The 16,766-nt window shown below is 47.9% G+C and overlaps 5 protein-coding genes across 5 annotated transcripts; 2 read left to right on the forward strand and 3 right to left on the reverse strand.

The window, feature by feature from the left end:
* Positions 1 to 2,144: 2,144 nt before the first annotated feature.
* Positions 2,145 to 2,801, forward strand: LHYA1_G004718 (uncharacterized protein; the record flags this gene model as incomplete). Its single annotated transcript, XM_031149675.1, has 3 exons — positions 2,145 to 2,223; positions 2,291 to 2,353; positions 2,422 to 2,801. 3 exons carry the CDS (start codon positions 2,145 to 2,147, stop codon positions 2,799 to 2,801), a joined length of 522 nt encoding a protein of 173 aa, XP_031005530.1.
* A 4,220-nt stretch (positions 2,802 to 7,021) lies between these two features.
* SPCC70.08c (putative methyltransferase) lies at positions 7,022 to 8,142 on the reverse strand (the record flags this gene model as incomplete). Its single annotated transcript, XM_031149676.1, has 3 exons — positions 7,022 to 7,578; positions 7,638 to 7,790; positions 8,004 to 8,142. 3 exons carry the CDS (start codon positions 8,140 to 8,142, stop codon positions 7,022 to 7,024), a joined length of 849 nt encoding a protein of 282 aa, XP_031005531.1.
* A 444-nt stretch (positions 8,143 to 8,586) lies between these two features.
* Positions 8,587 to 10,433, reverse strand: amdS_1 (Acetamidase; the record flags this gene model as incomplete). The annotated part of the gene is made up of 3 exons (XM_031149677.1): positions 8,587 to 9,694; positions 9,744 to 10,334; positions 10,393 to 10,433. The coding sequence occupies 3 exons, from the start codon at positions 10,431 to 10,433 to the stop codon at positions 8,587 to 8,589; spliced, it is 1,740 nt and encodes a 579-aa protein (XP_031005505.1).
* A 296-nt stretch (positions 10,434 to 10,729) lies between these two features.
* On the forward strand, positions 10,730 to 11,806 carry ymaE (Uncharacterized protein; the record flags this gene model as incomplete). The annotated part of the gene is made up of 1 exon (XM_031149678.1): positions 10,730 to 11,806. The coding sequence occupies one exon, from the start codon at positions 10,730 to 10,732 to the stop codon at positions 11,804 to 11,806; it is 1,077 nt and encodes a 358-aa protein (XP_031005504.1).
* A 677-nt stretch (positions 11,807 to 12,483) lies between these two features.
* Positions 12,484 to 15,558, reverse strand: LHYA1_G004722 (Cutinase transcription factor 1 alpha; the record flags this gene model as incomplete). Its single annotated transcript, XM_031149679.1, has 8 exons — positions 12,484 to 12,799; positions 12,856 to 13,355; positions 13,402 to 13,955; positions 14,003 to 14,284; positions 14,333 to 14,683; positions 14,735 to 15,301; positions 15,349 to 15,393; positions 15,456 to 15,558. The coding sequence occupies 8 exons, from the start codon at positions 15,556 to 15,558 to the stop codon at positions 12,484 to 12,486; spliced, it is 2,718 nt and encodes a 905-aa protein (XP_031005518.1).
* Between the last annotated feature and the right edge of the window lie 1,208 nt (positions 15,559 to 16,766).

The raw sequence follows: 16,766 nt of genomic DNA on the forward strand, positions 1-16,766 counted from the left end.
CATTGTCTCCTATCTCCCAAGACCTTTCCAATTTCAACCCTACCCTCACAGTCCTGTTTAACGAGAATATTAAACATTTCCTGATTAGGAATAATGCTGTCCCCTCATATACTACCTAAACCTCCGCTTTCGGCTAAACGGTACATCAGTGATTCAGAATCATCCGAGCTTTATAGCCAACCAAATAGCCTTCACCATCCGATATATTACAACAAGATGATCCTGTATCAGATCCTGAAGATCAGAAACCTTATCTCCTACAATATATATCGTTGAAACCTCTACTCTATAGCAGACACAAGTCTTGACAAATAACTCTGAACACTTTCGCCTCACTACCTCCGTACACTGCATGAAAAGTCATATGAACAAAATGATGAGCCAAGTACTATGGGGGAAGCCAAGCATGTACTTCGTACATGTACCGAAAAACGCATTTATCACACGCATATCCAGTACAGTAATCCTCGTCACCACCGATGCGCCTTGCACGAATATTCGCCGCGGGTTATCCCGCCGGCCCACGAGCAAGAGCGTGACCGTGACCGTGACCGTGATCATACCAGATGAGATGAAGGATCTTCCTCTCCGTTCGAAACCAGGTCTCATATCATCCATCTAGTCCTCAATCTCGCAAACGCGTTTGGATTGTGTGTCTAGGCAGACCAAGCCAAATACCGTACATAAATAAATCTGCCATACCCAAGGTAAGGTGAGGTAGCATGGGATTCAGCAGCTGGTCTGGCTTGGCTGACTGATATCGGTGAGGAGGGGAGGGGAAGAGCAGGTGAGGGGTCCGGAAATCTGTGATGGATGCAGGTCCAAAATACCTCCAACTCCATCTGAAGCCAATCCTTCTGGTTCGATGCAACCACTACATACCTCCCTGACCCCAAATCTCCTTCCGCCCATCTACGGAGTACTCACATCACCAACCCCTCAATTATCAACCTCCGCACGCGGGTTTCCCGCCAACTCATAATAAAAATACCAAGCATCGCATCGCGTCTTTACTTACTCCGTAGGTACCGTACCCACCCCACCCCCATCTCTCGGCCCGTCAACTATAAAAAAGCGCTATTCCCTGTACGCGCCCGCACCCATCCCATCCCATCCCATCCCATCTATCGCCGTCTCTTCCCGAGCTCTCGTGCATTAGGATGAGGGGTCCGGGTCGGGGTCGCCAATCGCCGTCTGTCACTCGCCGGCAGGCAAAAGCAAGCCAGTCCCCATTCCATTCCGTACATCCAGATCTAGAACGCCAGCAATCATAATCCATTTGCTTATTCTGGTTCTTATTGCTATTATTATTCGCTGCGCTGCGCTGAATGAACGCTACAAATCTTCGTACGTCCGCGAGTGAGAAAAGAGAGAGCCAAGAATACAAGTAAAGAGCCAAGAGAAAAGAAAACGCCCCCGCGCCGCGTCATTCGTGCATCGCAAGCAATCCCCTCCAAACTGCACTTAATGTTCTGTATACATATTTACATCGTCTCCGTCGCACGCACGCACGTACAAGACGGCGGTTCTATATCACGATGAGTTGTCTTGTGTCGTCCTCAAGGCAACAGGTATTTCTTACGCAGGGAAATGAGATGTTGCGAAATAGGATCAGAGTATTTCTATTTTTAGAGAATGGTAGGGGTTGGTTGTCATATTTTCCCTCTTTCGAATACGACAATCCGAGCGTCGCTTTATACCCTTTGGATTGGTGAGATGAAGTGCACGGGGTTATCAAGGGCTGCGGATGTTTCATCCCAGTGAGATGTTTACGAAGGCTCGATGCAGATCTCTTCTAACGTCTAGAAATAGCCTTTTCTGCTGAAAGCTATAATGGACTTGTACCTACGTGTACCTAACGTAAGTTTCAAAATTGTCACGAGAAAGAACTACCTTACATCTCAAAGTATGGAGATGAGGTATTTGAAGTTTGAATGTTGATTGATGGGACATCGTTTTTAAGTTCAAGATGCAGGAAAGACCCTGTGGAACTCAGGACATCTAGACGTCATGCATATACCTGCTAGTGCATGTATCACTCACCATCAACGCAATTGCGAGCAGAATAAGTTGAGTCTTTCAATTCTAATCATTCAATCGATAAGTTCCTCGATTACTTTCTATAATACCTCTTCACTCTCACAATGTCGAGCAATTTCGGAAAAGCCCACAAGTCACTCAATGGTGCGCCCTCCCCGCATTCTACAAAGCTTCAGACAGCAGGTACTAACCGCGAATAATAAAGTAATGAAGAAACCGTTGGGTATGTTCTCCAAAAACCCAATGACAGGTTTCTACCGCAACGGTCTCTGCGACGTCGGCAAAGAAGACACCGGAAACCACTCTATAGCCGGTTCGTTCCTCCCTTACCTCTCCCTCTCTCCATCCATTTACATCCCAACTAACGTTCCCACCCCTCAGCAACCCTCACAGACCCCTTCCTAGACTTCAGCGCCAGCCGCGGCAACAACCTCCGCTCCATCGGTCTCAGCGCCGGCTGCAAATGGTGTCTCTGCGCCTCCCGCTGGAAAGAAGCGCTGGATTTCGCCAACAGCAGCTCCGAAAGTGGAGACGTAGCGAAAGCGGACATTGTTCCCAAAGTTCACTTGCACGCCACGCACGAGAGAGCGCTCGATGTGGTGGATATGAAGGATTTGAGAGCCCATGCTGCCGAGTCCGAGGCGGCGAATGCGAGTTCGGTTGCGCAGGATACGGGGGGTGGGAAGAATAGGCTGGGGAGTTTGGGGGTGAAGGAGAGGACGGAGATGGCGGGGAAGGGGGATATGACGAGTAGGGAGTAGGGAAGAAGGATTAGGGTGTAATTGTATGAGAAAGAAAGGTATGCCCTCAAGTTGATTGGAGCCATGCGCATTCGTTTGTTCGGGGTGACAAGTGACGGTTGAATGACATGTCTGACGACTCTGACCTTCAAGTAGGCGTGATATCGAGGGTGTTACAGTCAATAATCGAGGAGTTTTAGGAAAAGGTCGAGTATGAGTACTTTTTTAATGTTAAATTTAGTTTGCCAAGCTGAGAAGATGCAATTCCGAGACGCTTGTTATTTGCTCCTCCAGTTCGTCCCAAACTTGTAATAGTGACTGGGATAAATAGGCAATAATTGAAACTCAATCCAAACTCGTCACCTCCCAAACCAAACAGCCACACATTTTGTTAATAAAATATACACTAACACAAATTAGCATTTCTCTGCAATCATTATTCAGATCCCAAGCAAAGCTACTCAACTAAAGCTCCGCATCTTAATACCCAAATTCGGTATCATGTAACCCTTGCTATTATTAGAACCTTCAAGTACATCGCAGTATCAGACGCGATGCTTCGAATGTAAAGGAATCCAGGAAGGTGAACGAATGATTGCAACCTCTCAGGGGTAGCGAGATTCCGAATTAGGTAAGTGGGGCAGCATCTGACTGCCATTCTGTTCGTACTGCATACTTGATGAAAGACATCTTTGGGTTCATAAACGTATTATTTTTTTTCACTTCTATAGAGAAAAAATTGTAGGGCTCTTTATTCGGCTTCAGAAAGCTTTGCGCGCCTGATGGTACTAATGTAATAACACCACACGACATGGGCCCGGGATGTCAAAGACCTATTATCATTAACAATATGAACATCATTTCTTAGTTTCAAGGTGGATATTTGTCTCTTGTCTAAGACAGCCTTCCTCTATGCTATTATGCTAAATATTTCCTCAAACATTGAAACCAGACGCCGAGGAGGTAAAACAATAAGAGACGCTATAAGAAGTCAACCTTTTCCTGAGTTCATCTAGCCAATACCCAAACAACCTCTTCAATACTCTACCTCACCAAGAACAGCACTCCTGGTAACATCCAACAGTACAGAGTCCCTATTTCTCCTTCTTAATAACTTATTCTAGCAACCAACTCGTTACTCCTCAAATCTTTACCAAATCAACGATCGTGAGCATCTACTCCTGTGGATTTCCACTTAGCGAGATATAATTCCGCCACGGCCACCCACTTCCCGGTAGCCTATTTGAGAATTGGGTCGCCCAAGAATTGTGTCCAGGCGTTGGCAAAACTCATCCGCTAGAAGTAGACATCGAGTTCCGACACTTCGATTTCCAAAACACCGTCTCCTCGGTAAATTTCAAGAGACTATCTTTATATGGACACAGCCCTCTCGAGCTGACAGAAATTCTCCAAAGCATTGCACGACGACGGGACCGCAATCTCTTGAGGTCTCAAAGAGGGGGAATCCAGCGCTTCAGGGATCTAGACTGGAGGTTATCTGAAACTCCTAGCCAGCAACTCGAAGATGAACGGCTCATGCAGAACTACTATAGTATTTTCAGCGACGTATGCTTCTGCGGTTATCTACATAATCTCTGCGCAATCCAATTTGACCCGCAGATATCTGCGGACAGATGGTGAAAATGCATATCCCCACTCGATTCACCTGAGCTCTGACAAGCTATCCCGGACAACTTCGCTAGCTTGACTAATCTGAGGAGTCTTATGACGGCTATAGGATAATCGTGGGATACGGCTTACGAAGTATCTAGGGATCTGCTCTATGAAATGCTGCATGCGTTCTTGGGCATATATGCCTGTGGTGGCTATTATTTTAAATGTCCCACTAGGTTAGCGTGTCAGAACCGTATGAGGGATGCCACTGGAGACCGTGGGCATAGAATAGAATCGCTAGGGGCTGCTCGGGACATGGAAGATGCTGTGATTATTTTCTTGGGCATGAGGCTGGATCTTAATCGTTCTGTGGGTTTTAGGCACGAGGGACCGGCCTAGCTACGTGCGTTCTATTCCGACAGAAACATTAAGGGATTAGCAGTTTAACAGTAACGGGCATAGGGGTGGGATTTGATGCTCCAGATGATTTGGTGGGTAGTAGCGCGAAGGCTATAGAATTTGGGTTGGGGTTTTGCCATTATATATGTTGGATTTGAAGGATATATGTTGTTACCGTTTCATTGTTTGGGGCCACTTTGATAGTTCGCAGCCCTTGGACTTTATTGAACTAAATACGCATAATAGACATTGCTTCTCTAAGTATATTCTAGCTACGCTTTGTCTCTAGTGAGTGACTGGGTGCTTTTGCAGAACATATCTACCTAGAGCCGCGCAGACTCCGCAGAGTATCACAAGAAGTGAGGATTTTAAGACCTCCTTCTCTGCTAAGACTTCATAAATGTACTTCCGGGTACCAAATTGAATGCCTGCCTAGTATTGTAAGCATAATGGTTGCTCGGTGAATAGTCGATGTAATTCACCGCCCTCAAGTAAATCTCGAGTTGTCTTTTATTGACAGCCTCGTCACTTTAAATCTTCCAACCCAAAACACTTGCAGGTCATAATTATACTAGACTGACTATACACCAGATAACTCCTACAATCATCTATGATACAAATACCAACGCTTCAGCATGGCCGCAACAAACCCCACGCAAACCCGCGGGGAGTTCTCGATCTTCCCCACACTACCCTTTGAAATGCGACTCAAGATCTGGAACTCAGCCCTGGAAGAAGAGCTACACCGTCCCGGTCGCATCGTAGAAGTACGATGGATCCAGAAAGCCAAACGATTCATCTCAGACAACCCCCTCCCCGTACTCCTCCGCACTTGTCACGATTCCCGCGTCGAAGCCCAGAAAGCCCTCAAGCTCTTGACACTAGCTATCGAAGTCTCAGACCCCACCGAGCATGTACTCGAGCTCAAGCGCTTGGGATTTAACCTTGTCGATGCGGTGAACCCACCCTTCGTCACGCTGTTCCATACCTATTTCAACTTCAACGTCGACACCTTCTTCCTCAATCCGCATCACTTCCACATGTTCATAGGCGATGACCGATTCAGCCAACCGGCCAAAGTAACCGAATTCCTCCATGCTCTCAATGCCCAACGTCTTGTTGCTGAACAGCTGCATTACCTGGCCTTTGGCGGCGATGGTATTGACGTGGAGGACTTTGGTGCTAGGATGTTCAATATGAAAGCCCTCGAGATGGTCACATTCGTTTTCGATGATAAGTGCTGCACTCGAACCCGTGGCCAGTCCCGCTCGGACGCGCAGCACAACAAACTCATCAAACTCGAGCCATTTGTCTTCCCGGAGATGCCTTCTGTTCGTACCCAGCCAAGGAACGCGGGGAACGCCTTTACGAATCTTGGCATCCACCAGCAGCAACCCCCTATCTTCCCCCCCCCTATCCACGCACCCCCTTTCAACCACCAGGCTCCAGTAACCACATTCCCTAGCGGCGGAGGATTACATCCCTTCCCCATGCAGCAGAACCTCCTCATTAACATGAACCTCGCTATCCAGCAACAGCAACAGCAGCAGCAACAACAGCAGCAGCAGAACCCCCCCATTTTCAACCCCACATTCAACCCACTCCAGCAATTCCACCCCAACCTAACCACCAGCCTAAGTCCCCTCTTCGGGCTCTCAGAAGAAGATAACCACGCATTGAAAGTCCAAGCGCTATGGCATGCGCGCGACGACGATTTGATCACGTATCTTGAAGATAAAGTGGCGGATCGGATGGCGGAAACGGGGGGTCAGGCGAGGGAGGAATGGAGTAATCTGCAGACTTGTGCGGTTACTGCTGTTAGGGAGGAGAGGCCGAAGGTCGTTAGGGGGACAGGTGATGAGGTTGGGGTTGTTAATGCGAGACCGGTGAAAAGATCGCTGTTTGAGGGGTATCAGGTCTTGGTTAATGGGAGACAGCTTAGGAGATGATGATAGGGGGTGAAATGGGGGCGTGGAGATCGGTTGTGTCAAATGGGGGGTTGGGGAGTTTGGTCTTTTTCGTGCAACTGTTCTGTTTCAAGGCGTTTGGTACGTTAGACGGATTCGGTTATAACAATACATGAAGTACCATGATACTTCAAAACTCCTAGTCATTTTCGTAGCTTCTGAGTGATGTTTGTGAGTTTTTATGAACTCAAGACTGCAAAGGTTTCCTGTAAAAATTTAATATAGTCCTAGAAAGGGAAGCACAGTCTCAAACCCCATAACCTAAATCTTCCTAACAACAGCCCTCAACCTCACATACCCTATCCGCTCACCACCCCCCGGCCTCCCACAAACAGTCTTCAGCACCTCCCCCACCTCCCTCTCACACTCCTCCCTCTCCGCCTGATCCTCCACAGCATCAAAAAACTGCTTCCCCATCAACCTAACCCACGCACCCACACCCCCCTGATCAGCCTCCGTAGGTCTATACTCCATCTCCATTCTCTCCACCTTCCACCCCCCCACCGTCTCCTCCAACATCCCCCGCATCCACCGCTCATCGGGAAAGAACCACGGATCGGCCTCCCTCGCCCTGTCAATCCCCACCCGCTTCGCCACTACCGAAATAAGAGCAGCGCGCATCTCGGCCACGTTCCCCAGCCCGCCCATTTCAAACACAAAGATCCCGCCGGGCTTAAGCGCGTTGCGGACGCCTTGGAAGAACGCCTTGCGGTGGGTTTCAGGGCGCAGGATCCAGTGCATTGCGGCGTTGGAGAAGACTTTGTCGAAGCTGGAGGTTTGGCGGGCGGGTGAGTTGATTAGTTGGGTTGCGTCGAGGACTGTTTTTATTAGTGACGGTGCGAGGATTAGAATTTGGTACGGAGATAGAAGTATGTACCTTCGAAAGTGCAGACGTGTGACATCCTAGGGGTTTCGTATGCAGATACGGATTTATTTGCTGTGGCGATCATGGATTCTGAACTGTCGATGCCGTGTATGCAGCCGGTGCCTTTGAAGAAGGTCGGGCTGATTTGGAGGTCGAGGACGCCGTCTGAAATTTGTTAGCATGAGCGTTGTCTATAAAATATAAAATGTATCAAAGAAGACGGTAAAAAGAGATCCATATGTTGGTTTGATAAGAGCAACATAATCACATCTTTGAAAGTTGCAACTTGCACTCCTTCCTTCCTCCAACCCCGATTTCAACACCACGCAACAATCAATCACTTGCAAAATACCCAACGAAACATAATCAAAAACTCACCACCACACCCAACATCCAGAATCACATCATCCTCCTGTACATCAAGCCATTGTAAGACCTTGGTAGCCAACTTTGGTACAAAAGAAGCCGCGTTTTGATATGCCGCTGAATCCCAATGATCTTCTTGTTTTGCCGCCATTTTGTATCAATCAATGAATTTGAGGAGAAGAAAAGTCACAAAACAGTAGATGAACTATGATAATTTGAATGTGAATTGAGATAAGAAGAAGGGCTGTCGTCTTTATTTATAGTAGAAGTGGAAGTGTGCATGTGGGCATATCGGAGGGGTAGATGGATGAATGTACGGGGTTGGCGCGAGGCTACAGGTACTCCTGCCGGTTTCGGAGCCGCACTTTCATCCATCATCCCTACTAGACAAAATGCAATCGTCCTATTTGAAAGGCGTAGGAATGCAGGGGGGGAGTATTGGATGGGAAGGTACAGCTTTGTTGCGTCTCCGATGACGGCAAGAAAGAACCCTGGAGTGAGTCCAACCCCAGCAGCTTCATTTGACACATAGAAAATATCTCCAGAACATAAACGCCATGCTACAACTATGTACACCGCATCGCAGTTGTCCTTTTTACTGAAGTTCCAAAAGCTGATATTTGTCGTCACCCAATGTATCCTCGATCCTCTTCATAATAGCGAGCACCTTTTCCTCTTCCAATCTCTGACCCACAATCTGTACAGCGACCGGAAGGCCATGCATAGCTGTGGCATCATAATGCTTGTAAGCTCCTTGAGCAACACCATTCAAGTCCTTGAGTGAGAAGTTCGCAGGCAGCTGGTCGAGTGATTTGTCCACGTGAGTTATGGGCATGATGCCACATGTGTAATCAAGCTGCTTTTGTATCAGCTTTGCATAATCGCGGAATTGGAGGAGACTTACGAGATTAAATAAGAAAGTATAACCACAGCTACTGACTGCATCCTTCATCCCGTCATGAGGAACTGCTGGTGTGGCATTAGGAGGCGTGATTATGAAATCTACCTTGGCTTCATGCTCCCACCAGTCATGGAATTTCGCCTTGTAGGCTTCTCTCTTTGTTACAAGCTTCCATTGCTCATACGCGGACTTCTCTTTCCAATCTTTGATGAGACCAGCCCAAACATCGTCTCTTCTGACATACTTGACCCACAGATAGTAAGCATACTTGAAAGGACTAGGTAGAGCCATGAGCCAACTCATTTGCTTTGCTCCTGTATCTTCCCATTCTCCAGTTCGGAAGAATGACTTGTAAGTCTTACAGCCATCCGCGTTGAGAAGTTTAGAAGCAATATAGAGGGCCTCGTATGGAGACGGAGGTTCTACATCAACTACTTCATGGCCCTCTTTTTTCAAAGCTGCTACAACTTCGTCCACAGCTCTGGCACAAGCTGGACTAGGGTCAACTACCCCATCGGTACGCAGAACACCTACTCGGAACTTCTTCTTCTCCTCAAACTCCTTCGTAACATCATCTCTCCATGCAATCGGATGTACTGAATGGTCATATGTCCATGGTTTCATACCAATAAGCGACTTTGTGAAGTATGACAGATCTCCCAGAGTCCTTGACATAGGTGAGAATACAGCAGCAATTCCTTCCTGACCTGGCATACTCGTGACCATGCCATTCTTCGGCCACCTCCCCGTAGAACATTTTAGACTGTAAATTCCGGAGAAATGTGCCGGAACCCTGACACTCCTAGAACTAGGGTTAGTGAATCGTGTCTTACTAATCCCGAGACAATTACCCAGCAACGTCAGAACCAATTCCGATTCTCCCACCACCAGCAGCCATCAAAGCACTTTCTCCACCCGTTGATCCACCGGGAGAGTACTTGTTATTATGAGGATTTGTACACCTCCCCCAAACATCATTCGTCGATTCAAAACTCAGCAGCGTAACCGGCAGATTCGTCTTAACATACGGCACCGCCCCAGCATCTTTCAATAATCTCACCATAGTCCCATCCCTAGCCCCCTTGTTTCCAACATTACTACTATATCCAACAGACGTATCAAACCCCCCAACCACTACCGAGTCCTTGAGCGAGATGGGAATTCCTGCCAGAGGCCCTTTCATATTTATACTCCCATCAGTAGTCCAGCCTTCTGCGGCACCAATCATAACCTCTGTCACGCAATTCGTCTTCTCGTGTGCTTTGAGAGCGGCTTTGCCGTAGGCGCGTAAGATGTCAATGGGATGTGTGACTTGTTTGTGTACATCTTGCACGAGTTCTTCAATTGGTTTAGAGAGGATATGTCGTTCTGGAGATGTGAAAGGGCCATGATAGCTAGCGAGAGCTTGTATTCGTTGTGTCCTTTCTGTCTGCTTGAAGTTACTGGGACGGGATTAGTGTTGATAAGAGGGGAACGCGGGGAAGATGGAGTGGAGCTTACCAGTCCCGCTTGTGCTGGAAATAATCAAGAAGAAAGACCATCTTGGCAGTCCGAGTTTATTCAGATATCGTGAGGACAGTGTATTATTGTAGGTATTTGAAAGGAGAGGAACAAATGGAGATGGGATGAAGATGATTGTATAGTTCTTATGCTGGCTGGGCTGGATTCCACGATATCCGGTTGTACCTTCTTCATCTGGATCCCCCACCTTGGAAGCTTCTACAGGATTGAATCACGTGATAGAGGGGCAGCTTGATTAACCAAGCTCACAATCTCACCTCCCACTCCGGAATGATGGATCGACCAAGTAACCCCTCCCCTCCCGTTCTAATATAACATGGCTTCCGGCACAACCACCCCCTCTTCTCAAACGCCCACGACTCCCAGCAATCAGGTTCGTTATGTGGTAGAACATGAATTCGAGTCCATGAGAGGCCACTACGGCGATACACCACCAGCAGTCAACTCCATGGACTCAAACTCAGACCGTCTCCTCATCTGCACAGCCTGCGGCACGCAGTATGACACCGAAGACCGCGAACTCTTAACGCGGTGTCGCATCTGTGACGACCCACGCCAGTTCGTGCCGCCGGCCGGCCAAGCCTTCACCACCTTGTCGGAACTAAAGAGGCAAGGCTGCAAAAACAAATGGAAGGTTATTGATGAGGACGACCGCTTCTGGAGTATTTGGACCGAGCCCAAGGTAGCTATTGGGCAGAGATGTATTTTGATCAAAACGCCGTTTGGCAATGTGCTTTGGGATTGCATCACGTTTCTTGACGAGGAGACAAAGGAGTCTATTAATAGTCTTGGGGGCCTTGCAGCTATCGTTATAAGCCACCCGCACTATTATACCACGCATCTGGAGTGGGCAGATGCTTTTGACTGTCCGGTGTATTTAAGTTGGGAGGACAAGCAGTGGCTTAACCGCCTTGATCGACTCGGCAAGGCCAGGACGTTTATCGAGGGCACGGAAGAGGAGATTGAGGTTAGGGGAGAGAAGACGGGTGTTAAGGCTTTGAAGCTCGGTGGACATTTCCCTGGGAGTTTGGTATGTTTGGCGTACAAAAAGTTACTCGTAGCGGACACCCTCGTCACCGCACCGGCTGGACTGGGTGATTGGAGTAAGGGTCCTGATGGAGGAAAGGGAGGCAGGCCACCTGGGATGACTTCGTATTCCTTCATGTGGAGTATTCCCAACATGATTCCTCTATCAGCTGAAGAGATTGTTGGGATGTGGAGTGTTTTGCAGAAGCATGCATTTTCATCGACGCATGGAGCATTTGTGGGGACAGAAATAAGAGATAAATATGGTGGAAGTAAGGATGGCGTTAAAAGAAGGGTATTGGATTCCATGAAGACACAAGTTTGGAGGATGGGCTGGAGAGACCACAAATTCTTACGAGAAACATGACATGTAAGATACTGTTAATGACGACAATGTGAAAAGAATTGAAGAGCAATCTTCCCTCAACTATTCTTGGTGTTTGGCGAGGGCATACCAATTCATCGACTTCGATTCAGCAATGGCAATCTTCTACATCACAACAGATTGAAGGACCTGACAGTCGAAATATGTGACACTCATCCCTGAACCGTGTTGATATTCCAGACACACACAAGTAAACTAGAGATACATGTCCCGATACCTGCCCCAAGACAGGGGTACGGCAACCATGACAAACGTAAAATATATGCCAGCGCAAATATACAGACCATATGCAAGAACCCTAGCCAAGATCAAGATGATCCACGCGTATATACCCTAATGTGACCTGCCCTCGAGCTAACGTAACTCCTTCCCAAATGCAGACTTTACGTCAAGTACTCCACCCATCCACCCTTGTACCCTCATAACGATTGCGGTCTTTCCCAAATAGGCAAGTCCCAGGACGTCGTTTTTTGATTCGTTGTATTCGTCACCGGCTGAATGCATCAGGCTAATGTCCTTCTTAAAACGGCGACACAAATTTTTGTGTCGCGAACCCAGTCCTTTTCCATTGGATCGAGCCGAGTCCGCTGGAAACCGAAATGTCCTGAAAATCATGTACCCGTGTTTCTATGTTTTGTAGCATTTCATTGCGTCGTTAGTTATCGTGGTCGTTTCAGGGCACTGCCCATATTACTATCATCATAATCCCAAGTAGCGTGTCTCTTCAAACCACCCTCATACACACTGGCAACAGACTCTTGCCACATACTCGGGCTGACAAAAGATGGAATTGCGGCCCCAGAGTATTGTTGTGGGGGAATGACCGTCTGAGTGCCTGGTAGACTGGCGTTCGAGTGAGTGTGAATTTCAGGTAATGTTGGAATTTCCTGGGCACCTGATACGGAAAGTTTTAGAGGGGTCTGTTGTGGAGGAGGAGCGGAGGTTTGAGGCGTACCAAAAGTGGTATTCCACTGGCTGTAATCTGGTTAGCAATGTGCAAGTCAAAGTGGAAAGGATGGCGAAAAGCTTACTCGAAGATTCTAGCGGGATTCCAACTGCCTGGATCGGGCATTTGAACCCCACTTGTTGCTGGCTGCGGCTGTGGCGCTCGTTGCGCGGCCATCATGACCAGAGACTGCGCGGCTGGAGAGTCACTCTTCGTGTCCGCAACACCTCCAGCTGAAATAGGGGGTGTGATGGGGTGGTTTGTATAACTGACGTGCTGTTGTGGTTGGACATGCTGATGCTCCACATTCTGGTCTATGGAACCGTGATGTCCTCCTGCTTGACGATACTGGGCGTTTGCCCGCGGAGGACTCATGTTCGGGCCTGGACTGCCATAAGGAAAGCTTGGCTTTAGCACAAAAGGTTTTCTGGTATCAGCAGAAAAGGCCTCTCGTAATGCATCAATTTGCTGTTGCATATCCGGCATTGGCCAGGAGCTTGTGCATTTTTCTAAAATTCTCATATGCCGAGTGAAGTATTCACGGGCGTCTGTATTGAGTTCAGGATCGGGGGACGTAAGCGCGACCTATCACTGTTTAGTCACGAATCAATGCAAAAAGGATTCTACATACCAAATGGAGAACTGTGCAAGTCAGAACGCAATAGATGGTGAAATTAACACCTCTTTGCATGCATAAAAGGCCAGTCAGCCCAAAAGACTGCAAGATAGCCTCTTGCACGCGGCACAAGAGTTTCGCTGACGAATAGCATATCATCATGTGGTGTTTCCATCCTCCATGCATATCCGTTGGCTCCATGAATGTAAGTTGTGGTCGGTGTAACATAATGATGCTGAGGTAATAATAGGAGTGAATGTTTCCAATGTAGTGAGATGGCAACCACGGAGGAGAACCGTCCGGAGGAAATGTAATCTGTAAATCTGGGGGAAGATCGTTCATCCAGGCGTCAAAAGAGGGATTTAGTTGTACAAAGTCAGGATCAATACCCCATTCCTTCTTCTTTTTGATTCTCGAATAGACGTTGTTCATCCTCCTGACATTGCGAACGACTCTTGTGAAATAAGTGAAATTGCGGGAAATGTGGTATTCGGAGTCATCAAGCCCTGATGCTGGTCTGGGTATACTAAGATCCAAAGAATCTGCATCGACGGATAGATCTGTACGTCCTGTTATTCGTTAGATAGAGCCCCTAGAAACCAAGGTACAAACTGACCTTGGGGCGAGCCGACCATCAGTTCACAGATGAAAATGGTCTGCCAGATTCGAGTCTTGGTAACGCAATCGGCAAGATCAGAACCACACGGTTTACCAGCCTTGTGCTCTTCATAGTGCTCATCTAAGCCCAAATCCTTGGCCATTTGTACACATTGAACAACAGTCATCCATGAGCGGTAGTAGTAGCCCCGTTTTGGCGCTGATTCTCTTGCCTTCAGAACAATTAGGGTCGCTTGGAGAGTGCTAAGACGTGGGACATCCATGAAGGAATCGGCGTGTTCTGGAGTATCGTTAGTATTAGTATATAAAACCCATATCTGATTCTCACTTGATGCAAGTGCTAGCCATTGGTGTCCTTGCGCTGGCTCATCTGCAAGTCTTCCAGCTATTGCGAATATAGCTTCTAGAATAAGCGGCGAAATAGCTTCTCGGTTGGTATGCCATTGATGATAGAACAGAGCTTTGTTCAGTACCGGTACGTAGGGATGAACATTTACAAAATATATCTCGAAGTAGTGTAATACAGTCTCCTCGTCTGGCATCAATTCCGGTGGTATCCTCACTTTGAGATCTGGTCCGGGTACCGAGACTGGCAAGACGTCTTTGTACTCATCTAGATCCTCAAACACCGGCTCCTCGATCAATGTCTTATTTTTGTTCTTGCTATTCAGGTACGGGGCTATTAAAAGTTAGTGATCAGCATATCGACTAGGTGCACAACAATCCTTACCCGTCCCAGCCTCGTTCATCCTGAGCTCTCCCAATAAATCACTCAAACCCTGTTGCCCATACTGGTCCTGCTCGTATGTTTCCGGTGATTCTGGATGTGAACCTTGCAGAGGTGGTGTTGGAAAGACATTTTGTGGAGTGTATTGCTGATGTTGGTCGATTATGCTTACGGGGGTTTGCATGTTGTTGTTATAATGCATACTCGGTTGACTTTGTGCTGAAGATGGCGCGCCATAAGGTACATTCTGATAGACACCCACAGGTTCAGCCGAGTATGGCAGTTGTTGCGTATATATTGGAGGAATGTTCTTATGCGGGCTAGTTAGTTGGTGTTGTTGCTGCATAGACACCTGCTGATGGTAGTCATCGTCGCCATTCCCCCCGCCTTCGTACACAATCCTATCCGCTTCAAAGGCCTGCCCATCTAATGGAAAATCGCGATCGTAATTGACAGTCGGGGGTACGCAATGTAGCTTCAGGCGGATACATGCTGAACATGGCCATGTATTGGTAGTCGCCGCGTCGCACTTGATCTTTCGCCTTCTGCACCCTTCACATGCGCGCATCACTATGCAAAGTCAGTACCCAAACATTCAAGGCTGAATTCTGACTTACCCTTTAGCCGTTTATGACGGTTGTGCTCGTCGACAAAGACATAGTCTAAGCATAGATTAGAATCATTGTAAATGAGGGGTCAAAAGTTGGAAGGTAAGGAGCCGCACTCTTTTGGTTTTCTCTTTGCCCAAAGTTGTTAGGCGCAAATGAGAAACTCTGCATCTGTGAGCTTTGAGGGAGGAGTCTCCGATTTCCAGGATCACCAGCCATTGTATGCGATAGATGGGCTTTGCGCCGACGTTGTCAAGTTGTCAACCAGTTGCACGATCTGTGACGCAATGGACTATTTTTTGCAGACAGCAGCTAGTCCTCTGATCGAGACCTAATAACCCGACTGTATAAAGAAACAAACAGTGGGCGACTGAAGTTGATGACGGATATGCCCAATTTTAATGGTTCCGGTAAGGTTCCGAGGGCTTCACCTTGTGGTTATAATACACCCTAGAAACATTAGCAAGGCCACGAGTCCTGGACTAATCAAGATCAAAAGCGTTTAGACTTCTAAAAAGGGTTCATATGGCGATCAGGGCCTACCTATATTTCGGGCGGTTGTACTGGTTTTGTACCAGTTCGCATTGGGGTACACGGGAGTGAGGAAAATGTGTGAAGTCAAAGCTACCGCCACAGCTTACCCGCACAAATGGGAGAGTGATTGCTCCTGAAGTTTGCAGTCATGCAACAGCGTCTCGAGGTAGAGCTATGCCAAATGTCGGACGGCAGGAAAGCGCAACGGGCGCGGAAGGGAAGGGAAGGGAAGAAAGTCAGGAACGCGCTTCTGTAATGCTTCGAAGGCTTCGAGTAGCAGACGTCCCCGTGGTCTGGTTATGGTACGGTACGGTACAACGTGGGCCGCGAAGAGTCCCAAGTACCCGCTAGGCAGGCCGCTGTAAGAAGAAGGGAGGGATTACGGAGTTACGGGCGGCGTCTGGGGGTCTCAAGTAACGGTATCGTCTTCCCTGTCACCTATGAACCAGGATGGTGGTCAAGGTTATATTTTGCCCCTCTTTTGAAATGCGGGTACCCATCAAAATGCAGTGCCAGATTGTCCTGTAGTGGTAGTGGGTCTGCTTTGGCCCCCTGGCACCTGGGCCCTGAATCCACGGAACTTTGCGAACGACCAAATGCAAGCTGCAGCGTGGGTGGCATTCACGTGCAATATGTTCGACCCTTGGCTGGCAGTGAGAGCGCTTAGATGCCGAGGAGGAAGCGGCAGGTCAGATGAGGCAAGGACGTGGAGGGGGGTGGTTAGATCCCGCTGGCAAAACAGATGGCAAATTGAGGTTTGTACTGTACAATGGCTTCCCTACACTTGGACTTTGGAATTGAGTAACGTGGGCACGGAATATAGCCGCTGGAGATCTGATGCTATTTCGAGTTGTTTGACAGTAGTGACGATCATCTGAAGAAGCTCTGTTGAC

This window comes from Lachnellula hyalina, assembly GCF_007821495.1.
Source record: "Lachnellula hyalina strain CBS 185.66 chromosome Unknown contig00063, whole genome shotgun sequence".
Classification (NCBI taxonomy): domain Eukaryota; kingdom Fungi; phylum Ascomycota; class Leotiomycetes; order Helotiales; family Lachnaceae; genus Lachnellula; species Lachnellula hyalina.